The 27590-nt window shown below is 36.2% G+C and overlaps 1 protein-coding gene across 1 annotated transcript; it reads right to left on the bottom strand.

The window, feature by feature from the left end:
* LOC149780899 (heterochromatin-stabilizing protein CFDP1-like) lies at positions 1 to 27590 on the bottom strand. The gene is made up of 8 exons (XM_089937994.1): positions 27405 to 27590; positions 22233 to 22365; positions 15315 to 15585; positions 10868 to 10965; positions 7807 to 7977; positions 7044 to 7122; positions 2305 to 2390; positions 1 to 331 (listed from the first exon to the last, which is right to left on the bottom strand). Exons 1-8 carry the CDS (start codon positions 27457 to 27459, stop codon positions 238 to 240), a joined length of 987 nt encoding a protein of 328 aa, XP_089794120.1. The 5' UTR covers positions 27460 to 27590; the 3' UTR covers positions 1 to 237.

Here is a 27590-nt window from a genome sequence, read left to right as displayed (position 1 = left end):
TCAATAGCAAAACACATTTTTATGCAAGATACTGCAAGTGATGTTTGATCAGTTAAAAAATAAGAACACTCTTGCATGAAACACGTTTGAAAACTATGAGTCTGTGACTCAGTTTAATAGCAATGTTCAAAACGGTCTTGATTTCTTAATATAAACTTGCTGTCTTGCCATATAATCTTTCAAAGTCAGTAGAATTTACTTTGTAAAATGTCATAATAAATGACAATTTCACTTTTGTTATCTTTTGCTGCTTGAAGACTGGCGCAAACTTCGTTCAATTTCAAACTGTCGCTGGTCCGTTCTTTCTAGAAATTTTAACCGCTCTATGTACCTGAAAGTAGAGATAGACTGTCCATATTACAGAACAATAATGCAGTGCAACCATTTCTTCTACTGTACTGAGAGGGACCACTGATTTTTAGCCTTTATTCCCTAACCAACATTAAAAATTACATAGTTTATGTTTCTCTTGCAGCTGGAAGTGAAACCAGTATTTCACTACACCTGGAATATAGCTAAATTTCACCAAAATATCAATTTGTCTTCCTATTTCTTTACTGCATGTAGTTAGAGTTTACACTGGACTAATGGTGGAAAAATTATGATCAAACTATTTAAGAAATTCAAACAAAGTGTGTTACTTGAAATATAGCTCTATATAAAAGTGATATGTACAGCATAACATGAACTGGAAACACACTTAAGATATATGGACTATCTCCAGAAACATTTGTCTATTATACAAGGATTCTGGCATTTTAATGCCAGCTGAAGAAATCAAATATGAAAAAGTCTATATATTTTAATATAAAAAAAAAACATTTCAGTAATTTACTTTTCTAAAACGTTTTTTTCAGTAAATGTCAATTTATATTTTTGCAAAAAATTACATTTCTAATGGTGATTAAGGTCTTGTTTGATTGGGAAAGGGGTCCAATAGTTCAATTAGGAAGGGTCTTAAGGATTCATTGAGAAAAGGGTCCTACAGTTTGCTTGGGAAAGGGGTTATATAGTTTGATTGGAAAAGGGATCCTAGTTTTGAACAGCAAAGACAACCTTTCATTTGACTGGAAAAGGGGACCCTATAGTCTGATTGGGAAAGGGGTCCAATAGTTTGATTGGAAGGAGTCTTATAGTCTGATTGTCAAAGAGGTTCCATAGCTGGACATTATGCACTCCAGATTAGGGTCTACAGTGTTTTTTTGATATGACAGAAAGAGCATTGCAGAATCAGTCTGCTGGGGTCTATGCTGTTTATAGTCGAGTGCACATTAAACACAATCAAATAATAGTAATGAGGGATCCTCATGTCTTGCTTTTCTTCAGTCTAAGTCTAATGACACTGCTTGTTACTCTAACTGAATTCCACTTTGTATGCACAGCAGAAGTATAAATACTTTTAGGGTTGGGCTAGAAACAGTTTCTAAGCTATGATTCATGGGTAAGTCCCTAAAGGAGGGTAGTACAAGACTCAGGGGCCAATGCTAGCACCATAAATAGCTCAACCTTTCATGCTAAGGCTGTGTATATGTGGTTATAGGGTCATGGTCTCAATAATTTTTAGTTTCACCCTAGGGATAGGGCCCAATGGGTAGGTGAGGTGGGATAGGAGTGTTGGGTGGGGTGGGGTGGGGTGGGTGGTGAAAGGACAGGTCCAGGAGCCTATATACTCATTCCACTTGTAATAGCAAGTATCTATACTTTATAGGTGGGTACTTGAATAGGTTTTTAGGTATGACCTAGAGTCATTCCCCCAAGGGCAGGGAAAGACCCAAATGATAATGCTGGGTCTCCAACTCGGCCTTTTCATACTGCAATAGTTCTGACACAGTTATATGGTGGTGATCTCAATGGTTTCAATTTATGACACTGAGGCTAGGTTGCAGAGGATACAGACGGACACAGGCCGTGACACTGAGGCAATATTGGGTTGAAACCTAGGAGGTAAAGGCAGACATAGGATGTGAACCTGGAGGTAATGCTTACTGTCTAATAATACTGTACATTTCAAAAAGATAAACGTAGGTATAGCCACAAATGTGCAGAGAATTGTAACAAAACATGCTGAAGCTAGATGTGACTCTGACCTCCAACACCCATCACTCTAGTGGGTTAGGGTTCAATTTGATGAAGAGATCCATCTCCATCCTCTAAACAAGTATCAACACATTCCAACAGTTAGTTTAGAGTTACGGGCTTGCAAAACCTTTAACATTTAGTGACATACACACCACAGACATCAGTATCATTATATCTTATATTTCTATCCCCCCCCCTTCAAAGTTAAGGCAATTATCAAGATACCCGTCTTTGCCTCTGTTGTGTATCTGCAGATCGTCAACTATTTTCTCTGCTTGTTTGAAGTTATTCCAGTCCAACTTTGACTTTTCCTGAAAATAAATAGAATCAGTAAAATAAGATAAAATACCGTATTTACCACAGCATGATACATCAAACTGTTAACAACCTAATGTGCTGGCAAATCAGAGTGTAGGATCAGTGACTATAATGAGCATCAAACTTCCGACAACATTGATTTTGATCCACCATTGCATAATATGCTGACAGATTTGTGTGTGAGTATCAAAATGTTAACCAAGAACTGACAATATATAATGTGCTAGCAGATCAGTGAGTATGATCAGCATCAAATTTTTTTAACAATCTTAAACTGAAATCTGTGATCAGATAATATGGTGGCAGATCTGTGTGTGTAATCAGCATCAAACCTGATTGCTGATAGGCCATTATATAAGGTGCTGGAAGATCAGTGTGTGTAATCATCATTAAACCTGATCCTTGATCGGCCATTATATAATGTGCTGGCAGATCAGTGTGTGTAATCATCATCAAACCTGATCCTTGATCGGCCATTATATAATATGCTGGCAGATCAGTGTGTGTAATCAGCATCAAACCTAATCCTTGATTGGCCATTATATAATATGCTGGCAGATCAGTGTGTGTAATCAGCATAAAACATAATCATTGATCGGCCATTATATAATGTGCTGGCAGATCAGTGTGTGTAATCAGCATAAAACATAATCCTTGATCGGCCATTATATAATATGCTGGCAGATCAGTGTGTGTAATCAGCATAAAACATAATCCTTGATCGACCATTATATAATGTGCTGGCAGATCAGTGTGTGTAATCATCATCAAACCTGATCCTTGATCGGCCATTATATAATATGCTGGCAGATCAGTGTTTGTAATCAGCATAAAACATAATCATTGTTCAGCCATTATATAATGTGCTGGCAGATCAGTGTGTGTAATCAGCATAAAACATAATCCTTGATCGGCCATTATATAATGTGCTGGCAGATCAGTGTGTATGACGAGCATTAAACCTAGATCAAGATCTACCATCACAGATCAGTTAGTTGGCTTTGACGTTGTAGCTTCAAAGTGGTTGAGGCTATGATCTGATCCTGTAAATATAATGGAACAAATAAAACTATTACCAAAGACAAAAAGTTGACTGCAGTTAAAATCTACTACCTAAGAAGATTTGTTTTTCAGTAAGTTTGGCCAATGATAAAATTACTAAAACTATATCATGTGAATTATATTGGAATGTTTATGCTAATGTACTTTGTCCAAGATGATATAACATTAGATTCTCGTGGTAATTCTTTTTCAAAATAAGGCTTGCTATGCCTTATTTGGATATTCTATAATACATTATTCAATACATATCATATTACTATGATCCATTTATGTTTCTAAATAAGGTGGCAATGTCCTTATATGGCACACAAGAAACGAGGATGAAACGGAAGAAGCTATCAGCTGAACTAATATGGCAGACTAAAACAAATCATATAAAATATGTTAATGATATTTTAACGTATTTCTACAATGATATGCTGCAAGTCTGATATTAAATAAGAGGAATATTTAATTTCTTTTAGTATGTGCTAGGAACATGTTCAATTATTTTATAGTAGGCTGAAAAAGCACAGTGTGAATCAAACCTGGCTGCTTTGTTGATACACAAAGGATCATATTAGTACCCAATCCATGAAGTAGGGGTATATTAATATTAATATTAATCAGTGTGTATGATGAACATCAAGCTGTTAACCTAGACCAAGATCTACCATCACATAACACGCTGGCAGATCAGTGTGTATAATCAGCATCAAGCCTAGACAGTGATCTGCCATATCTTAATGGGCTGGCAGATCAGTGTGTGTAATCAGCATCAAGCCTAGACATTGACATGCCATATCTTAATAGGCTGGCAGATCACTGTGTCTAATAATCATCAAGCCTCGACACTGACCTGCCATCTCTTGATGGGCTAGAAGATCAGTGTGTATAATCATCATCAAGCCTAGACATTGACCTGCCATATCTTGATGGGCTAGAAGATTAGTGTGTGTAATCAGCATCAAGCCTAGACATTGACCTGCCATATCTTAATGGGCTGGCAGATCAGTGTGTATAATCAGCATCAAGCCTAGACATTGACCTGCCATCTCTTAATGGGCTGGCAGATCAGTGTGTACAATCATCATCAAGCCTAGACACTGACCTGCCACCACTTTATGGGCTGGCAGATCACTGTGTATAATCATCATCAAGCCTAGACATTGACCTGCCATCTCTTGATGGGCTAGAAGATCAATGTGTATAACCAGCATTAAACTGTTAACAACCTAGACCTAGATCTGCCATCACACAATGTGTTGGTAGATGAGGATCTATGCACAGATCAGGATCTATGCTGCTTGCTTTAATTCATTAGCAGAATAATTGTTTGGTAATTTGTTTAATGTTTTACAGCACAAAAACAGAAAAAGGGCTATACAGTGCTAAGACAATGGGAGTAAACTGCCAACCTGAGACACACTAAAGCAGCCTACTTGGGGTTATCTGGGCAGGATTCAAGCCTGGGACTTTTGGCTTGCACGTTTATCATTCAAACCAATGAACTAATGCAGTTTCCAAACAACAAAGGCTCTGATTTACTGATGCTTAAGTTATGTGACAGCATGCCTAACTTGCCTTTATTTTTGCTTTGTTGAGTACCTAAACTTAATCTGAATTACACTGCAAGGATTGTGATGATGTACTTTTAACCCCAATCACCCCTTGATCAATACTGTTTGCAGTTTGTGCTGTAAATTCAGCATTTTTTGTAGGGTTACCATTTTTGTGAATTTCATAGTCACTAAAATCCCAGAATATAAAGACCAAACAAACATTGATCCTTATGTAGAAACAAGAAGACTGTCAATCCATGAACTTCAGCTTCAGAGAAAATGTGATAGTGCCGTACCAAAAAACTGATACCTGTGAAAATAAATTCATAGTATCACACAAAACAAAAAAGTGCACTCCCAACTTAAAACCTTGTGAATGGATTTTAAAATTTATATATTAAGTGAGGCTTCATAAATATGGCTCCATATACCTTGAAGATTCATACAAATAATTGTCAAGTGAGCAGGGTAGCAGTCTTGAATTAGATGAGCATGGAATACAGTACTTAATACATTAAGATTTGCTACAATATCATAATGAAATTTTTTATATCAAAATGCCAGCCTCAAATCACTACTGCCATTTTCATTTTTACAAAGCAATAGTTTTTGCTGTCGTCAATAGTTAGGCGGTCGTAAATGTAGTTTAAAACAGCACACAAATGTACAAACCAGCACATGTGCGATAACTGAACAAAGCAAGTCATTTAAAAATTATTGAATTATACGATTTCAAAATATTTATTCAAACCGAACTGACCTAGCAAAGGGAGGTCCAACTTTGTTCTCCCTCCAAACATAACAATGTTAACATGTCAGAAATACTGCTGTTTCAAAATCATAGAAAGATTGAGCTCTTTCTATCTATGATGGAAACATGTTTAGCTTCAAGAAATGAGTTGCATACAGAAAGAAAAAAGTTTTTCATGAAATTAATGAAGCATTATATATAAAATGCATGTGCAATACAGCAGCAAATTTTCTTGATGTTTTGAAGTAAATTATATGAACATGATGTTACACAAGGTAAGTCAGCTATGCCCTTCAGGCTTGATCTCTGCTACTGGATTTCCATCTACTGTCAAACAGTTTAAATTCATTGGATTCTTCATGATTTCCATAGGTAAGCTAGACATCAAATTTAAAGTTGCAATAAAATATCAACCAAGCCAACATTCATCCCATCCTCCTCCATTATGTGCAATAGAAAGGAAACACCTGTTTCATTTTTTTTGTTTTAATACCAAGATTACCTAAAGGGTTAAGAATGTGAAATATACATAAGGATAGGTACATGAATGACACTTAAATCAATTAACTGCTAAATAAACAATCATCAGTTCAGTCCTGCTTTCTCCAAGGCCATTTCATTGAGGTCTCTATGAAATGCTACTTTGTCATGTGTGCAGATAAGCCATTTTATGTGAATTGGCTCAAGAGTAAAAGTTTCAGGTTAACCGAGACTTGATTTGAATGTACATCTACACTGTACTCCAGTTTATTTAACTAATCAGCCACCTGTGTTGAATATCACTCATGAAATCATGATTTGAGTTCCGTCTTGTAAAACTTGTTAACTGTTCAATCTAGGAGTTGCAACCCGTACATGTGGCTGGTTCAAGATAAATTGTTTGCACATTTACACAATTTTTTGATTTCTTTTCTGGCAAGACAGTATTATAAAAAATGCTCACCCAGTGCATGACTTTATATTAATGTATATTTTTTAACTGGTAACCCACTTTTGTGAATAGTTATCCTGAAAAATGCTATAATGTTTAATTTCCAATAATTTGTGCACCAACAATACCTTAATTAAATTTCATGGCACTCTTTCTAATTTTATTCCTAAATAGGTAATATTAATGATTTACTAGTTTTCCTGAAATTCATGAAAAGCTGCACAAAATCAAAGTGTGATTTTCCTGAAAATGGCAAAACACTTTCACAATATCATTGGAGATAAAATAACAAAGTGCAGAGTTTTAATAGAAAAAAACATGGACACATGCATAAAAGAAATTATGCATTAAACAGTCTTACCAGTGTGCTGATTTTCTGTTTCTTGTTGATTTTATCCAATACTCCTCCCAAGCCGCCAACTGAAGGCCTCTTCAATCCACTACAAAACGATAATTTGAATGAATTTAGAGCTGTCAAAAGAATAACTGATGAGAGTTTAAAAGACTGAATTCTGAATTATTTATATTGCTGAAAATCAGATGCCATGTTATATGACATATCAGTGCAAGCCTGTATTAGAGCCCCAGGTGGCCAAGTGGTCTCAGGCACTTGCTGTACAGATCACCAATATCTCTGTGTGGGTTCAAGTCTTGGGTTTGTACAATGTGGATATGTGAGAAAGCATGTCAGTAGCCTCATGTGGGTCATTGGTTGTTCCTGGAGTTTTCCCAGGGTTTCCTTGCAGCAAATATGCTGACTGCTATGTATATCATTTTTATATCCATGATGCTTTTCGTTTTTATAATTGGTAGGGGGATACAAACGAACATGAGGGTAAGCAAATACTAGGGTTAGGTAGTAATAAGACAACAGGTTTTAGTAATGTTAGGCACTAATGATGTTCTAAGTGAAGTTCAGCAGATATTTCCCTCCAATGAAGTGAACTAGAATCCAGCTACATGTGCTTAAAAACTGACAATTTTAACAGAGTTTTCATCAAAGTAGAATATGTGCTTCTTACTGCATATATGGGTATTAAATGAAATAAAATAATTACACAATAACAGCCTTCTGAACCATTGTTTTTTTTTCTTAAGAAATCCCAATATAAAATGTTCCAAACCTTCCTAATCCACCCAATGGAGACTGCTTTGTTACACTGGTTCCAGGTAAGTCAGACTGGTCAGAACTGGTTCCTGCAGTAGTTGTCTGGGCTGCACCAGCCTTGACTTCCAGTACATTTTGTATTGCGGCCATTCCTTCCCTGGAGTTCATATCAACCTCTTTGGTAACCCTGAAATATACATCAGAAATAATTATTATTTGCAGAAATCTAAGCCTTTTCAACAAAGAATCACGCATACGTTTTGATATTTCTCCATAGACACAGTATATGTCTGCAAGTGAAATAGTGCAGAGATATGTTTATTTACAGGCATTATATAAAAACAGGTTTTTAAAAAATGCATATATTCTATGTCTTATTTTCCATCCTTTCATTGATATTTTAGAAGCAACAAACAATTTTACAATCCCAATATAATACTATGAATTCTACTGACATTGCAGACTTTTACAGTCCCAATATACCTTGAATTCTACTGACATTGCAGACTTTTACAGTTCTCATATACTTTGAATTCTACTGACATTGCAGACTTTTACAGTCCCAATATACTTTGAATTCTACTGACATTGTAGACTTTTACAGTCCCAATATACTATGAATTCTACTGACATTGTAGACTTTTACAGTCCCAATATACTATGAATTCTACTGACACTGCAGACTTTTACAGTCCCAATATACTATGAATTCTACTGACATTGTAGACTTTTAATATTTAGAAAATTACATGAAATGTTATATAATAAGCTTAAAACCATGTTCTTATTAAGAGATGGGGAGGGGGACTTGTACTAGTAGTTTTGTGTATAAAGTAAAAATACTAGTAGTGTTGCATATAAAGTATACATACTTGTAGTTTTGTGTATAAAGTATACATACTTGTAGTTTTGTGTATAAAGTATACATGTGGTTTTGTGTATAAAATAATCATTTACGAAGCACATTAATCAGTAATTTTCTTGATAATAAATGGAGATTACAAGTTAAGAAATTTGCAGCATAGATAACATGTAAAGTATAAATGCACTGCTTTTTATCCTTTATTAACATCAAGACTATCCTAGTCATCCTTTATTAACATCTCAAGACTATCCTAGTCATCCTTTATTAACATCTCAAGACCATCCTAGTCATCCTTTATTAACATCTCAAGACCATCCTAGTCATCCTTTATTAACATCTCAAGACTATCCTGGTCATCCTTTATTACCATCTCAAGATTATCCTAGTAGTCATCCTTTATTACCATCTCAAGACTATCCTAGTCATCCTTTATTACCATCTCAAGACTATCCTAGTCATCCTTTATTAACATCTCAAGACTATCCTGGTCATCCTTTATTACCATCTCAAGATTATCCTAGTCATCCTTTATTACCATCTCAAGATTATCCTGGTCATCCTTTATTACCATCACAAGACTATCCTAGTCATCCTTTATTAACATCTCAAGACTTTCCTAGTCATCCTAGTATGCTGTTCTACACAAGAGACATTTTCTTTCATGATATGAAACTATCATATCTATCTAAACTGATCCTAACATTCTGGTAACTGATTCTGAATTTGCTAAATATGTTAAAGTACAATGGGTTTCTGTAATATCTAGATATGAATCTAACTAATGTCAAACATGATTAACTTGTATATTTTGAATGTATCCAGATCATTCATTTAAGCATTCTATGTCTGTATGTCAATATCAATACATCTTAATAATATTAGAAATATTAGGTCATCTCCTACACCATTGTTTGAACAACCTTTTCCAGAACCATAAAAAAACAGGTAGCCTTACAACTGGATGAGTACAACAATTGTAGCTGAACATTAATACAGATTCTGGGAAGTCTACTGTCAATATTTAAAGTATTTTAACCTTTATTTTATTGACTTAATAATGAATCACTTTAAGATCATTTCTCCCGAATTCACCATGTCTGCAGTAGATTTCATAAGTTTCAATTTGTATTACAGTAGTTTGTACTCTTTCAATGTTAGACACATGAAGAAAGTTCCAAATTTCAGCTTCATGGGATAGGCAGACATTATCTTGGTAATTATGACCATGTGTGTTAAGGTCCAAATGTTAATTTGGACAAAACAAATGTGTTGGTTTTTCAACAAAAGGGTCAACCTGCAGAATCACAAATTAAAAATTGACTTAATGTGAATATAGCTGGTATTTTATTAACACGGTGTTGGTAAAAATGCCAAAAATACTTACCTGAACAAGTGTCTAATGTATATTTCCCAGTGGAAGGCAAGTTACTAGTTTATTTCTGAGAAACATCAAAGGACTGTTTAAGATTTTTGATACTTTCTCATTAATTCTAAATGTCACTGTGGTTTTGACATGATGCAGAGGCTTCTGTTTTCTGGGAGTAGGATACAGGTAATAGCTACAGCAAAGCCAGGAGACCAGGATTTACTGAGTAAGATATTGGTAATAGCTACAGCAAAGCCAGGAGACCAGGATTTACAGAGTAGGAGACTGGTAATAGCTACAGCAAAGCCAGGAGACCAGGATTTACAGAGTAGGATACTGGTAATAGCTACAGCAAAGGCAGGATTTACAGAGTAGGATACTGGTAATAGTTACAGCAAAGGCAGGATTTACAGAGTAGGATACTGGTAATAGCTACAGCAAAGGCAGGATTTACAGAGTAGGATACTGGTAATAGCTACAGCAAAGGCAGGATTTACAGAGTAGGATACTGGTAATAGCTACAGCAAAGGCAGGATTTACAGAGTAGGATATATCTGGCAGACTTTTATGACTCAATTAAGATAATAATAGATGGCCAGGTGTGATAAAGACTATTCCAGTTATTGTCATATTCAAACTGCCAAACAAACACTAGCTTCTGAACTCATGACAAGTGAACACAGTGTTAAATACTTTGACCCAATAACTGGCAACCAAGGATGGCATGAATACTGGTTTTCTGCTGACTCAAGGTAAAGCTTTCATTGAAGGTAAAATGTATGCCTATTCACCCTCTAAAACAGTCCTTGATGTCTAAAACAAAGTCTGAAATGAACAAGAAATTACCTCACAGTTTCCCCTGCAAAATCAAACTCTTTGGTGACTGCAATCTTCTGAACAGTTCCTGTTTTAGAATTTGTGGGAGAAGCATTGGCAACCACATGCTGAAATTATGGTAAGAGAATAAATGAAAGGAAACAAACAAGTGCAAGTTATGAAAAAACAAAGGTTTTGTGGAACATAGTGTTGAGCCTATGAATGGAATTAAGCTGGCAAAACATAACTAGCATATCAATTAGAAACTATAAGCATATATTAATATTGTAACAAATATTCAGTTGAATACAGCAACTGATGTTAGATAACTCTTATAACTTTGACAAAGAATTACATACTGACAGAAAAGCATTACCTATGTCTTCATGTAAGTTCTGCATTGTAATCTTTTTCTTTTTTGGGGGAGCAGGGGTACACTAGATTCTTAAAGTTTTGAGGACATAATCTGCTTCATGCTGAAGTTAATTACTCTCCTACATTCTGAGGCATAAAACAAATATATAGCATTGTACACAAGTACAGTTTCATTCTGATGGTAACACTCTATGTTAATAATTTCCAGATGGGTCAAAGTCTAATAAACTCTTGCTCTATTGCTTCTTTTAAGTATTTGGTATCAACTGCAATTTTTTCATCTAAATGCCCTGTCTAATGTAAGCAGTCATTAACTATACTGTACAGAAACATTATTTTCTTATTAGACTTACCATACACTTGAACTCAGACTGAAAACCTCCAAATCTAAAGGTTACTTTCTTACTTTATACACCAGTCATCCAAAGTTTAGTTATGGAACTTAATCTATAATAAGTGTTTTTATGCAAAACTCATTGTCTTTGAGTCACAATGCCCTCAACATTAAACTTTCATACCCCAAAACCAAAAAAAAAATCTCTTTCTTGCCTTAAGTCTCAAGCACTCCACAAACATTGGTAAGGGTATGTGGTCTTGAACTAAAGATATGTGAATCTTTCCATCGCAATAGTCCTGGCCCTTAACTTTTTAATGCAGAAACCATTTTATATATTTCAACCACTTTGACCATGGCCTTTGACAATTTAACCAAAAAAACACATGAAATTCCTTTACTCCCAATGCTAGCCATCCAAAAAGTTTGTGAAGTGTCACTAAAGTTATTGTACAGAAACTATGTCTTTTTTCAGCAGTGACCCTAATCTTTGACCATTGTACCCCCAAATTCATATACTTCATCCGTACCCCAAGCACACCAGTAAATCAGTGTCCTCAGAAAAATGTGTAATATAATTTCCTTGGAATGCAGGGGAACACAAAGGCTCTGACAGTACATTTTATTCTTTCTTAATAATTTATAAACTTAAAAATGTATATTTATCCTCCTACAGTAACTGTGTGCTAAGTCATAAGATATGACAAAGTTTCACTTGGAAATGATGTCCATTTGTGGGTGAAAATTCATTATGATTGTGAAATCTATGCCTGCGGCTTCATTAATAGCTTTTATATATAACCTTGATTTAAAATGAACACTAAAAAATGAGTAAACCTGTCATAGCGATGAAAAACATGTTGCAATTCTTTTTTTCTCTTCCTGCATATTCCCCTGTCATAGGGAAATTACAGTATGTCACGTTTGCCTGCCCGCAATTACGTAAGTCAGGAACAAAGGAATGGGTTAGCGCAATGAGTATGTCGACCCTGCACTGTTATGGCAATTTTTGTTTGTACAAAAGCTGCCTCGTTAGGTGTTAACACTCGCATATAGATGTTAGAAGCTTTGTTCTGAGAATAAAGGACCCTCAACGCTACTGTAAATCTCCCCGCTTTGACAGACGGCCTGAGGCTCATCTGTTAAGCTAGACTGACTGGGGATAGAATTGATATCCAATCAGAACTGAGGAAGGGTGGGGCCATCAATTCGAACCATAACTTAACAGTCATTTTAACTGATAACGAGTTAGTGATTTGTAAGCCGTCGTACTGGTAAAGCAGAATATACTCACTCCGAGGGAGCCACTCGTGATTTGGCAGGAAAACTCTTAGTACATTCTAAGGACAGAAAGCTTCATAAAGGAAGCTTTTGGGGACAGAATAGTCAAGTCCCGAGTCTCAGAGAGACAGGATAGAAGTAGGCAGAGAACAAGCTCCGTTGAAGGAGAAATAGAGAACAGAAGTAGGCGGGGAACAAGCCTTGTTGAAAGAGAAAGAGAGAAAGAAAGGAGGAGGAGAAAAGAAGACAAAAGGGGAAGAGGACAGGAAGAATCGGAGAACGCCGGAAGGAGGAAAGCAATTGGCGTAGTAAACACAGATGAGTAGAAACCATGTACAGGGGAAAGCCATCTCACACTAAAATCACGTGATGAAATAGGTTGTCACATGGTCGAGAGGAAGCAGATTGGTTGAGAACTTAATATTGTTTAATTTGTATTAAATTGTTATTCTTTTGGATTTCACCTTTGTGTTCTTAATAATTTAATTGTCGGTATTGCTGACTGGGGGCTCGGAGCTTTACCTCTCTCTATCACTAATTTCACTTCCTACAAAACGAGCCAGGGTGGGAATTCCTCAGTAATTCAAATAAATATTGGGAACATCCTACCCCAATGCATAACAGTGAGTCACATAGAACTTCACACAGTACATTATCACTGAAAACCACAATGTACCAAGGACTGTTTTTGACCAGTGCAATGTGCAAACCATTCATAAAGTAAGATAACAGAGAACTAATCATACTCTGTAGAAACCATTTTCTTCTTTCAATCAGTGATCATTACCATATGACTCCAAAGTCAATAGGCTTTAACTTATGCCAGGTGCAAGTTATCCATGAGCTTAATGACTGATAGAGTAAAACTACAGCTACTGAAATGAAAAAGATAACAAACAGATGGATATAGAAATGGATGGAAAGATCAGTGCTAAAAAAATACAATAGCCCAATGCCCCTCTAATTTCAGATCAGGCCCTTCCTGTATCGTGAGTTGATCATACAGCTTGTCATTTTTTTTTTTTAAATTTCCTGAGTAAACATTGATCCCACTGATGAAATGTGTAAATGTATTCTCAAGGTGTTGACATACCTGATGTAACACAGCGGATCTAAATCAGATCACCACTGTTGTAAGTGAAATTGAGATCTGAAACTGAAGCATGATGTGGTATGCTAAAAATATAATGTTGTACTCCCAAACCCCCGACACGATTTGTTTTGAGAAAACACAATTTTCAGTAATTTTCACAAAAAAAGTAAAAGAAAAGAATAACAAGACCCCTTTCAGTATATCCCAGTTATATGTAGCATGTATGAATGGTAAAAAGTCATGATTGGAGCTGATGTAAAACTTCCTTGGCAATTTAAATAGTGGCAATTGAAGGCAAAGAAGTCTGGTATAAACCACCATTTCACTGATTACATCACTGACTGGCAATAACTAGTGAGAATTATTTGAAGGCTGCAGTGGGTGAGCACATTGTCCTAATTTGCATATGTAGGATCAGGATGTGGAACAACCCATTATATATCATTGCATTGAATAAAAATGTTTGAGAATGTTTAAGCCACATGTATTATATTTTTGACAAGTTTGCAAGCAGTCGCAATGTTTCTTTGAATTTAGATTTTACTGCATATATATTGTGCAAAGGATGATCATTTTCAGTTGTTGGAATAGTGTTCAAGTGTAATTCATTTTTTAAGCCGATTTAGGAAGCAATTAGCTATCAGCAAAGCCAAAAATAAATTTCAAAACTTTTGGTTGATGGAGTTTTACATTGTGAAGAACGCCAGCGAAAAAAAGAAAGGGGAGGGGCTATTAATTCTTTGCACATACTGCAAACAACACATCAAAAATATGTCAACTCAGTTCTGACCAGGATTCACTCAGAGAATCCTGCAGAAGTTTGAATACTAGGACCATCCAATCCCTAGTGAGTGTAGTGATGAACACTAATGACACCTGCATTACTTTCAAAACCCTTTGAACCATATTGAATTTATAATCAAATTGTAGCTATTTCAATGTTGTGTGACAATTTTTAAAAAGAAGAAATGTTTGGCATGTGGAAATTGAAGTCCGGGCTTGTGGAATTTTACTCAGGGCTTGTGAGTTTATTTAATTCACCAACCATGAGCCTGTCTAAAAAAATATCTTTGAGCACTGCAGATGTACAAAAAAACAGCATAACATTATATGCTGTGCTCAAGTTATTGTGCAGAAATGAAAAAATTAATGAATGAACAAAAATACAGATGGATGTATTGACAGATCTTAGGTCTGGGTCTAGCCAGCACACAAAAACAAGAAATGTATCTACAAAACATAAATACTCCACAGTGCCTGAAAACTGAACTAAATGCAAAATTTAAGTTGTGATGTATGTGAGAGATTGGTACCCCTCCATGGTCTTTTACTGTTTGATAGGAACAAAAAAAACAGGTCACAAACTTAAACAATTTCCACTGAAACTTGTATACCTTGGAATGCCCTGCCGATGAACTTGATGTTGGAGATGCAGATGATGTATTGTTTGTTCCGGGTTTTTTTGCTGGCCTCCCAACATCTGACATAAAACTTGACCACAGGTTATCTGCCTTCTTTTTTTCTTCTTCAGCCTTTCTTGCCTCCATTTCCTTTTTGATTTGTTTTTCTAAATCTGTATTCACAGATTCAGATACATCACCATTTGCTACATTTTCTGCATCTTTTTCTTTTTCTCCCTCCAATTTGATTCCTCCTTTCCTTTTTCTGAAACGGTATGAAGTAATCAATAAAGTACAGCAAGGGGTAACATTACCATATTCATTATACCAATTTCTGCCGTTTTTGTTGGTCAAGGGAGGTGAGGGAAAGTGATGTAATACCAGTGACTGCAATACTATGTAATAAAATAAATTTTTCTAAACAGAAAGGCTATTTTCTTAATCAATGAAAAGTGAACTTTATATTAAAATATAAATCTTACAAAATGATATATCAGGTTGTTAATACAACTCTATTGTAGGTCTTAAACTAGGTACAAGATAGAAGTGAAACCAAATACAGTGTGACCCCGCTATAGCGCGCTCCGTTATAACATGAATTTGGATGTAACACAGTCATGGCGTGGCTCCTGAAATTTCATACACATGTATTTTTTTTGTGCACAAAAAAATCTTTCTTGAAAAGTATGAAAAAAAATTAATAAGTTTGTTATTATTTTGGGGAGGAGATCGCGTATAAATCATACAAGCTGATCATGGTTTGGCTCCGGAAATTTTATTCATATTTTTCTCATACAAGAAAAAGTATTTTTTTCTTCTTAAAAGTATGGGGGGAAAAAACACATAAAAAGTTTATTCTGGGATCGCTTATGTCTTTGCTAATGTTGCAAACTCGGACTGTTTTTCCTTATTGGCTGCAAAACATACCATGCTGCTTTTATTAATTTATTGGCGACATTGTTGGCTGTTTAAACTTTTATATGCAACCACTGGTTTGGAGTGCATAAATTCAGAGGCCCCTTGAAAGGAAGCTGCAAACTGAAAATAAAATGCACTGAAATTTATTTATTGTTACATAAACAAATTCTTTGTCCATGTCGACAAACCATCTCAACAGTGCATTGTTATATCATAATCTGCTTATCTTGACATCTAGCAGGAGTGATGTATGTTGTGAAATATCCGTTTTTTTTGTTGCTGATATTTCTGGTAACGGAGATCAGCCAGACGAAGCATTGTCTCGTAATCTATCTTTCATCGGATTTTCGGCCGCTCGCTAGTAATTAATATATATATATATGTGGATGGTAGGTAAAATTTCTCTTCTCTTCACTCAGAATTAAATCCTTCCGAACACTCACATTTTCTGTAATAATCCCCGTCATCAGAACATCTGCGTCTCTATCGTCCGTTGGCTTTTGTTAATTTTCAGATGCTCGCATGGAAGGCAGCATCATGCTGCTAACACAAATGTAAATTTATTTTTTTTTTACATCTTATTGGTTTATCCAATAGGCATGGAGGAACTAACAAGAATAGTCCAAATGACGGCCAATTCCTTTTTAAAAATGCACCCAGATAAAATATTTTGCTGAAATTTCAAAGGACACATTACTTTTGAAGCACCGCCTGTTATGGAAACGTACTCAGCAAACGGAAAAAACAGAAGTCTCAATCATGCAATACAATTATTTGATGTTGCCGCCACAATAAGAAATGGGCATTTGTTTGGTTCTCCAAAGCTGTCCTTTAGCGGTGACTTCAATTGCGCATGCACACTTCAAAGAAAGCCAACTACAATCTTTCAATAACAGCAAAGAACTATTCTTCAAAGGAAGTCAGTACAAAATGTGCTGTGAAAGTTTCCTTTTTGTAGGGAAAAAGTTTATTCTTACGAATGCTACCAACGGCAGTTTAAATGCAAACTTTTACCGACTTGGAACGTACTGAAAAGTAAATGTGCTTTGTCATTCATTACGTGATTGTGGTATGTTTTTCCACTGAATTCAGACCATTATGACCTGTTACAAAATTATTGAATATTCAGGGATGGTCCAGGCTTTTAAAAAGCTGTCGCCAAAAAAAATCGCCAACCTCAATATTTTGTCGCCAATTTTCAAAAAGTGTCGCCAAAACAAGTAGTGTACATTTTTCCAAGTGTTAATTTAGTCTATTAATGTAACAGACAATGAAAATTACAAAAGATGTGTTAGTTAATACTTTAATTACAACAAGCATTAACAAAATGTTACAAACTGTTACATGAAGATCTGTCGCGATTTTAGAGTTGCCCACTTGTTGAATGCAGTTTCAAAGTCTAATTTTTCACATCTGTACATGCTGATTCTCATTAAATTCTTAAGAGATGAGATGCAAAGCTTATTTCTGATGTCAGTTTTTATGAAGTTCATCTTACTGAATCCACATTCACAGTCTACAGTGCTGACAGGTGACACCAGTAGTCTCTCAGCAGCCCCCCCCCCCCATAGCTAGCATCCCAAAGCTTGTAGTGAATTGCTTCCTAAATCCCAAGAATGATCACTGAATGCGGTATAAATTTTCTCGACAAGGAAAATAGGATCTCCATTCCCACGAATGAAACTTACACGAGTCAACACCTGGCAATATTGGACCGTATATATAAGCATAAATTCACACCCAATTTAGGGATTCTTTCACTCCTGTATTTTGAGAAATAAATAATTATTATTACTTATGCAAAACTTTTGTTGTTTTTTTTAGCTATTTCTTGTTGCAGAGTTTAAGTCTCTGCAGCCGTAACACGGAATTGATGGCAAAAGGAAAAGATCAATGAGTAAAATGCTGCACTGGCGACAGATATAATTGTGATTGAGATTTTTTCCATTTGCTTTGTATTTATACACAGTCGGTACTTCAAAGGTTATAAGTTTTCTATGAAGGTTTAGCAAAACTATTGTATTGGTATATGTATAAAAAAAAAAACAAAAAAAACAAAAAAACAGAAGGATTAGCCATACAATTTAATTGTATCTGTTCTATTCGCGTCTTCAGAAGTCGGTCAGTTGTAGGTATAGTGCAGTAGCATGATTGACTGTATCACAGCATACAGTACTCAGCCCAGATGTCAGCATAAGCAGATTATGATGTAACAATGCACTGTAAAGATGGGGTTGTCAATACGAACAAAGGATCATTAGTGTAACAGATTGATTCCAATGCATTGCTTAGTCAAGTTTGTGGCTTCCTTTCGTTCTCGCTTTTAATTTATCCAGTCCAAATCCATGATTGTATGTACAAATTAAATAACCAAAAAGTATGTCGCCAAAAAAATCGCCAGATGGGATATTTTTGTCGCCAATAAGGAAACAAAATCGTAATTTGTGACATTGGCGAAGCCCAGGACGATCCCTGAATATTTTAGAGCTCTGTGTGTGCATATTTTCGATGGAATCACTTGTATTGTGGATTCAATGTATGACGAGGTTTGCGGGTGAGTACACGGTGTTGATACTGTTCATGCTATACATTAGGCATGTATATTTAAATAGTATTCACGTATATGTACCAATTCTAAATAAAGTAAACTATTATAAATGTCTTCTGTTTTCACTACAGGTGTATTTATCATTTAATATGCATCAATTTAAGATGGTAACTGTGACGATGAAGCACGTATTTTACCGCAAGCATTTATTACCTACACCCCCCACAAACACATTTTTTTTGGTATATTTTCTTCAGCTAACTGACCTGGTTACATATAACACGGTTCAGTCTATAATGCGGTCGGGTTCTATGGCTCCCAACTACCATGTTATAGCGGGGTCACACTGTAGTTTAATAAAATCAACAAATTTTTTTATTTCTCTGAGTTAAAAAGTGAAATTTAAGAATAACTTTCAGTAGTGTGAAAGGAACGCTCCGGTGGCCTAGTGGTTAGAGCATCCACCGCAGATGCAGGAGGACACAGTTTCAAACCCCAGCCGAGACATACCAAAGACATAAAAATGGTACTAACAGCTGTCTCACTCAGCATTAAGAGGTTAGTGCTAGGACTGGTCGGCCTGGTTTCAGGATAACGTGACTGGGTGGGACACAACGCTACAGACTGAACCATGATGCACCAGTGCTAGACAACACTATACATTGCCACAATGCAGACATTGTAGCTAGCGATATGACTGAAAAATTTGTTAAAGCTATGTTAAAATCCAAATCACACACACAGTATTGTGAATTAAATCCAAAATAATCATAACTGTTCTATCACAAGTCCAAAAGTATAAAATGTATTGAAAGATTTCCAATAAACTTGAATGTGCTGATGTAAGAATAGTATTTATGTATCACAATGATATAATCCAGAATGTCTTTTAATGAATATCCAATAATTCCAAAGCAGTGTTTTAGTCCAAAAAGGCAATGACCACTTTGTATTTCCAATGAATAATTTAAATAAATGATTACTCTTAAATTATATCTGAACATGACAGTAAATGAGTCCACAGATAGAGCTTAAAACAGTAATGAATAATTTGGTTTACCTCATCCTATACATATGCTAATTTCATCTGACCTAAGACACAATAAAGTGCCCAAGATATGGGTCACTGTAAATGAAACTTCCATCAATCAAGTTCACTTCCAGAACATTTTAAGTTCTCAAATAAGGTTAGCCATTCAACTCAAATTCTAGTAAACATCAATCACAAATTTACAAAAATCTGATAGGCCTAATCTCTACCCTCTATTATGGACAAAGGTCAAGCATACAATACAAATTAAATATATAAACACAGGTCAATTCACCTTTAACAAAATACAGCCCAATCTGCAAAACATCAGAGACCATTTTAGACAAAACTTTTCAGGAAAGATGGTTGATATCAAACATAAGATGTGGATGCTAGAGAGTTTAAACACGATGACATTTCAAAAATTACTGTTGTCACATGTCTTTGAAAGGACTGACATTTATTCAAGCTGGTAAATTAAAATATCTAGTTTACTCCAAATCTTATCTTAAGGACAAATGAAATAATGATAACAATCTTATATGGATGACTTAGGCATCTGTGATAAAGTGAAGCTTATCATGTTTTATTGGAACACTTTTCAATAATTTGTTTAAAATGAATTTATGAAAATAGTTCTGGTACAAATGATGATGTGAATGGTCTCATGAAAACAGTCCAACAATGATCAGGGTGACAAAGGAGTTTGAAAAATGTTTCTTCAAGCTGATGAATACCTCTGGGTGGATCTTACATTGCTGAGGTTGAGGAAGACAAGCTGTAATGCATGATGAATGCATTTAGATGCATTAAATATTTAGCGGAAATCCTACTGCCATTCAGTCCACAAAGGCCAAGTTAAACCACCCAATCTATATGGGGCAGATTATCCTCAACCTAAGAAAGCTTTTTATGTATGACTCTTGCAATGGTCATAACCAGGTCTGCCATGGTGGAAAGCAACCTTGCTATGCATGAACACTGACAGGATGCTCCTGCAGATTGAGACTGCCTACGTCTATCACAACATGTCTGAAAATGTCAGCCTCTAAAACATGAGCAAATACACCCACTCTACAGCATGGCTAACAAAAATGCTGTTGCCAAGTTTAAAGATAAGTGTGCTGGCCAGTCACCTGCCACCTTTGTCAGCCTGTGCCCCAAAATGTACAGCATTCTGATGGCTGACAGAATGAAGATTTGCATGGCTAACGGTATTTCATGGTTGGCAGCAAAAGTTTACTTACTGCTTCCACACCTACATTAAGTGCCTCCAAGCGATATAAAGTTTAGGCATTCCATGACTACCATATGCAGTGACCACCATAATATTGGGTTCTAAGACATCAATTAATGTAGCCCATCTTCATGAGACACAAAAATGGATCACCAAAGATGGCATCACGTCATAGTCATATGGGCTCTAAATCAACACACTCTTTGGTGTTGTTGAGTGATGCAGTGGGTAAAAACCCAGAGGGTGTTAGCAGAGTATCTTCCGGCACAATCTGAAGTCCTTGTGAACAAAGCTTCTGCCAGTGAGATGTTATATAGATGGCTGACCTGAAATGACAAACCTATCATCCATTGTGAACACCTTGAGCAACCACACACAGCACAAACAGTATTGTGCCTGGATGTCTGAGTAAAGGAGTTAATACTCTGATGTGGTTGTAGTAATCGCTTGCACAGTTTGCCATCACTGTTCCAGTTGAAATGATGGTTTCACCTGCCTGTGAACTGTTTTACCTCACTGTTCAAGGCTACCACACCAAACCCACTTTGTGGTATGTTTTGCAGACACACTCACTGTTTCAGCAGCAAAAAACATCTGGCTGTACTGATGCCCAAGCAGCCAGTCCAGTTGAGTGTGTCCACAATGTCCTTTACATGGACATCATCCTTGTCCCATGTTACCTGCATGCTGTGCTTGTTCATGAATAGCATCACAGTGCCCATAAACTAACAGAGATGCATATAACAATCTTTGTTTTGGAAATGACCTTATTGAAAAATACAAATGATTGCATACAAATTCTTTCTAAATTAATAATAAATTCATAAATATGCAACCTGCAATTAAATGGCATCCTTTTTTTTTTACATTATATTACATACTCAATTCCATTAAAAAGCACTATTATGGAAATGTTCATTCATAAACCATGTCATTTTTTTATGTGTAAAGGGTGCGGAATAATGACAGCTTTGAGGATTATTAAATACTCCCAAAGAATTTATTTTCAAGGCATATGGTGACTGGATTCCTGTGCAGCAACATACAAGTTTCTTCATGTTTTTATATTGCCTGGACTCATAGTTATGCAAAATCTTTGTTTTTGTGCAAAATAAGGAGCATTCTAACACTTACACAATGATCAACTTTAAACATACTAGCAATAGATTTTTAACGTACCTTCTCTGCAAATCTTTAACTTTTTTCTCCCTTTTCCTTCCTGTTGGTGCCTCCAAATCAGTTGCATCTGACCTTAAGGCATCTAGATTCTCTTCTTCTCCAGAGTCTTCCTCCTCGCTGACAGCTTCTCCCTCTAAAATTCAATAAATAAAAAGGACACAATTATTTGTGATGTTTTGTGTAAAGCATTTCTGTTTTAAAACATTAATAGGTCAACTCATAGGGTAAAACTAATTTTAATGCAAGTCTTAAATGCTGAGAGGCCCAGGGCAGCAGAGTGGTCTAAAGTGCTGCTATCTCACCTATGTCCATGCGGGTTCATGTCTTGGGCTCGGCCAACGTGGGTATTTGAGAAACTTGCCAGCAGCTTCTCCATCTTGCTGGTTCTCTCTGTGGTTTTCCTGGGCTCTTCTTCCACAAGTCATCCTGGGTGCCATGTATAGCCAATCAGGTGCTGTAAATGGCATTAAACCCACAACTTATCTCTTGCTAATGTGTAGCTAGTCTTTCCAGATTAAAAATTCCCTCAACCATATAATAATAGGAGAGGGGATCCACTCTCTGCCTTTCTTGATGGGCAAGGGTGCTGCTTTCCCCCATGGGAAGATACAACTCACTTTCTGTCCTAGTGGAAATGAGAGGGTGCTGCTCCTTCCTTACTGGGTATAAGGGAACCCCACATAATTATTGGGGGAGGGGGCAAACATGTAGTGGTCAGCCACTAAGTTTAATGGATGTTGGCCAAAATGTTTAGAGGTGAAATGGGAAGGGGTGGAAGGCAAGTCCCCTCAACCCTGCACCTATGTACAGGCAACCATGTACAGTAAAACTAATTCTCAATCTGTTTATTACCTCTACTAACTCTAAGCATCTCTGATGAGACTTTGTTAATCCTTCTCTAAGACCCAAGAGACTCAGAGATGGAAAACTCTAAAACATCAGAGCAAGAAGAAGGAACTTCATTTTTTTCCCCCATCTGTTTATAAGAACGTCTTTGTTCAGTGTGGTCACAGACCTCATTGGACCTTTCACAGCATATAAAAGATAGATAAATGGAAAGGGGGTTCAAGGGGGCTTTCCTGAGGCAACACCTACCCACATGCTGCTCAGTGATTGCTGCAAAATAATGTTGAAATACAGTTTTTAAATAAACCATCTATGTAAGTATTACACATATCAGGGGTCAAGCTAGACTTGAATTTAGGGAGAAGTGACTTCTACTTTTGGGTGGAACAGGGAGAAGTGAGAGTTTAACAGGGAGATGTGGAAGCAAAGAAACACAACATATATATATATATATATATATATATATATATATATATATATATATATATATATATATACCCTCTATTTGCCAGTATTGCCATTTGCATTTAACATTGGATTTAAGCAATACTAAATCTGCAAGTAGAAAACTGTCTTAGTTATTTTGGCCATAAAACTACACAGTATCAAATTTTAACTTAGTAACCAAATGACATTATTGTAAAAATGCTTTATCAACTACTCTTAACCAAGATTTGTTAAATATTTTTTTATATACTTTCTAAAAGTTCACAATAATGGCACTTGAAAGATTTTTAAAGGCGTTTGAAACAACCCCTGTACCATGCACACGACAGCAAATACATGTGTCAGATCATACTGTTCGTCCTAATTTCTTTGTTGCGGTTAAAACATTACCACAACTATTCATACATAACACACTGAAATGTATAAAATTACATACATGGCTCCTTTATAGTCGGTATATAAACTAAACCCTTCTTTAAAAACGAATCAGCACAGACATGTGAGTGCATCTATTTTTAGAATGAGGGTTTTTTGTAATGTAACCACTCATTTTGTATAGCTTCATTACAACAGTCCACTGAATGGATTGCAAACTTATGGTTTTATTATTTATCTATATACTTATAGTAATTTTAGTCATTGGTTAAACAGTATTTGTTTTCACTGCTTCCACCCCCCCATATTTTCACAAATATGAGTCAAGTAAGAAAACAACCATGACCTTACAGCGCTTCTTGCGAATTCCACAAGATATCATTGCCCCATATGTTTCTGACCTACATAATTGCATTTTAAAGTTAAATCTTCAATAACACTAGTATACCAAGGCCATGCTTTTCATGAATTGTATATTTTTCTGTATATATATCTGCTCAATGGTTTACAAAAACAGACAATATAATAAACTGGTACTTCCCTGACACAGCAATGTCCATCATTATTTACCCATTACTGGTTCACTTAGAGTTACAAACTTTTGTTGTTGTGTTGTTGTTGTGGGGTTTAACGCCATTTTTCAGCACACGATAGGCTATACATGGCGGCCAGTAATAATGGTGGAGGAAGAATCCGGGAAAACCCCGGAAAGAACCACCGACCCACGAGAATCTACTGGCAAGCTTTCTGAAATACCCACATTGGCCGAATCCAAGACTCGAACCCACGCAGACAGAGGTGAGATGGCAGTAATCCGTAACAGAGAGTGCTTTAGACCACTCGGCCACTCGGGGCCCCTAGTTACAAGCTAATTTCATAACAAAAGTGTACAAGAGGCAGTTAAAATATCCAGATCACCAATTCTGTTCTTAAACACAAATTGCTATTTACATACTATTGCTTAAGTTTCAAAACAAGTTATCATCATCAAAGGATAACATGCAAAATTGTGGCAGTGATAGTTGCTAAGGGTTAATGGTCAATCAACTATCAAAACACATGCCTGTGAATGAATTTGTTTGTCAGCATAATTGATATCAACACTAACTATCTGATGGCTTGACGAATACATTTTGCTACAATACAACACCAGAACAAACCTGGCTAAGGCAAGGGGGAAATCTAAAAAATACAGTCAGTCAATGTGCTTATTAAAAAAAAATCATAGAGCAAAGTCATTTTCGCTTTTCTAACAGAATATGACCAAGTTTATAATATTTTAGGTGACTTAGTCGCCCGCTTTGCCTAGTAGCGTGAGCCCTGATAAATATGAGATGAATCTGAACACAGGGTATGCCCTTCTACTCTGAGACATGTAGCACTCTTTGAGTTTAAAGAATTAAGTCTCCAATACCGTCTGACTAGCCACTGAGGAGGCAACAAAATATCTAGGGGTGCAATTCCTCTCTTGGAAATGCCAAACAGACATGATGGTGAAAAAGGGAATGGCACCCATGGTTTTCTGCAGTGCAACCTTGAATCAATAATGAGAAAGTCAAACATTTGGCATTCTCCTCGCTTGTGTGAACTGGCTTTGAGTACTTTTCGACAATGTGGAACCTATATTACCAGGACCAGCTAAACAAGATAGAGATGGTCTTGTGAAGGATGGATTTTCCTCCCTTTTAGAATTCGTTTTTATTACTTACATGTATATGCTTATGATACATCAACATTTATCATATATATGTTCTTAGCATGTTTTGCATAGCCTGTCCTTGTCCTGATAAAGTTATATATGTAAAATCAGAATGCATGTAAATGGCATCCTAAAGATACATCAGCTAGCCATTATTTTAACCAGAATATTTTGACACTGCATGTAAGTGTAGAGCACATTATATTCATGCAAACTAACTTCTCTGCATTGAATTTTAATAGATATGATAAATTCAGGAAGGGGAATCTCTTAAGTGTGCATTGGCCTGCCATAATGCATGTGTATCTTAATATTGCAAGTAACTGGAGAGTAGAATCCATTCATGTTAAAAAAATACTATGATTGTAAATACTATGTCTGTTTGTTAAATTAAATTGTTATATTTTCTTCCTGCCAGTAAAACAGTTCCAAGTAGCTAATGGCTCTGCGACTTGAAATAAATTTGTCTAAGTCCCTTCTCAGATAAGGAACTTTCTAAACTCTGCATTTCTGTCCCCATTTATCTGATGGAATATAATCTTTGTCAACCTTGACAGACGAATAATTCATGCAGACACTGGCAGCAAGTAGAGAAAGGTCTGTGGAGACAAATCAGGACTAACAGGGAAGTTAAAGGCCTGGATCTACCAGCATGTCCTGCTCATTGGGCTCATATGGCCACTGATGGTTAACAAGATCCCTACCAGTACAGTAGAGATGTTAGAATGGTAACACTTGCTCACACATAGTCAGGATACCAGGTTGCGCTGGTTCAAGGTTGCTAGAGGTGGACACATAACCAAGTGCTGAGGGAGAGATAGCTGATACCCTTTGAAGAGAATGGTGGAAAGAGGGAGAGTCCCAAAGAAGAAAGGCCACCAGCTGATCAAGTTGTAAAGCAGGATAACAACAAAATACTGCTGAGGCAGGAAATGCAGGACTGTTGCAGGAAGCAAACTCATAGATGTTGATCCACTTGGACTGGAAAGTAATTTTTTTTCCTTATGCTATTCAGACATCCCTTCACCCTGAAGTTGCCATCTGGTCACCAGCTGCAAAGAAAATGATCCTGGTGGAACTTAATGTGATGAGAGAAAAATTTATGAAGGAAAGAGGACGAAGTACTAAGAGTTAGTAGAGTTTTGCAGGGAAAGAGGATGGAAAACATGGTTGTTCCTGTGGAAGTTGGTTGTTATGGTTTCTGGCCATTAGTCAGTCTCGAGGATGCTAAATGCATTGCGAATAAAAGGAAGAGCAAGCAAGATAGCTGTGCAAACACAATATGGCAGCCATCACAGACAGACAGTACCTGCTCACTGCTGCCGTCCCGCCATCTGGAGGGTGTTGCGAGTTAAAGGGCGAAACATCCATAGAAAGATAGCACTCGGTTGATGATGTCTGTGGTAAGCAGTTAAACCAACTGTGTGTGTGTGTGTATATATATATATTAAGCGTGTGTTGGTCTGCCATTAGGCAAGTGTATTTTAACATTGCAAGTAATTGGAAGGTAGAATATCTTTCTTTGGGAGAAAAAAAAACACACAATATGATTGTAAGTAATATGTCTGATTGTTGAATGAAACTGTTATATTACTCCTTACAGTCGGTAAACTTTCTCCAAGAATCTAATAATGGTTCTCCAACTTGAAATAAATTTTGTCCATGTCCCTTCTTAGTCCTACATGTAAGACAAAGCACATTTTGACGCCCAAAACATAAATATCAGCGTCAGGTCTTACAGGTAGGACTAGTCCCTTCTCAGACAATCAGCTTTCCTAAAAATCTGCATTTCTGTCCTCATTTACCTGACGGGATATAATCTTCATCACTTTCAGAACTGTAGTCTTCGTCTTCCAGCATTATTTTTCTGAAGGAATAATAATTTGGCCAAGTTAAACAAAATCAATATTTCGGTTTTAAACGCAAATGAGCTGTTTCGTTGGCCTTGGCCCGTGTACAAATTTGTACACCCGTCTGAGTAATCTTAGTTA

Source organism: Sinohyriopsis cumingii, chromosome 16 (genome assembly GCF_028554795.1).
Source record: "Sinohyriopsis cumingii isolate HCF-2022 chromosome 16, ASM2855479v2, whole genome shotgun sequence".
Taxonomy (NCBI): domain Eukaryota; kingdom Metazoa; phylum Mollusca; class Bivalvia; order Unionida; family Unionidae; genus Sinohyriopsis; species Sinohyriopsis cumingii.
This window is presented reverse-complemented; position numbering and strand designations above follow the sequence as displayed.

What these genes read in the sequence shown, in the direction of transcription:
- LOC149780899 (XM_089937994.1), bottom strand. Translation starts at nt 27,459, where the DNA reads ATGCTGGAAGACGAAGACTACAGTTCTGAAAGTGATGAAGATTATATC. An exon ending in GTTAAAGATTTGCAGAGAAG is followed by an intron (nt 15,586 to 22,232) that starts GTACGTTAAAAA and finishes ATACCGTTTCAG; the next exon opens with AAAAAGGAAAGGAGGAATCA. An exon ending in TTTGCAGGGGAAACTGTGAG is followed by an intron (nt 7,978 to 10,867) that starts GTAATTTCTTGT and finishes TGTATATTTCAG; the next exon opens with GGTTACCAAAGAGGTTGATA.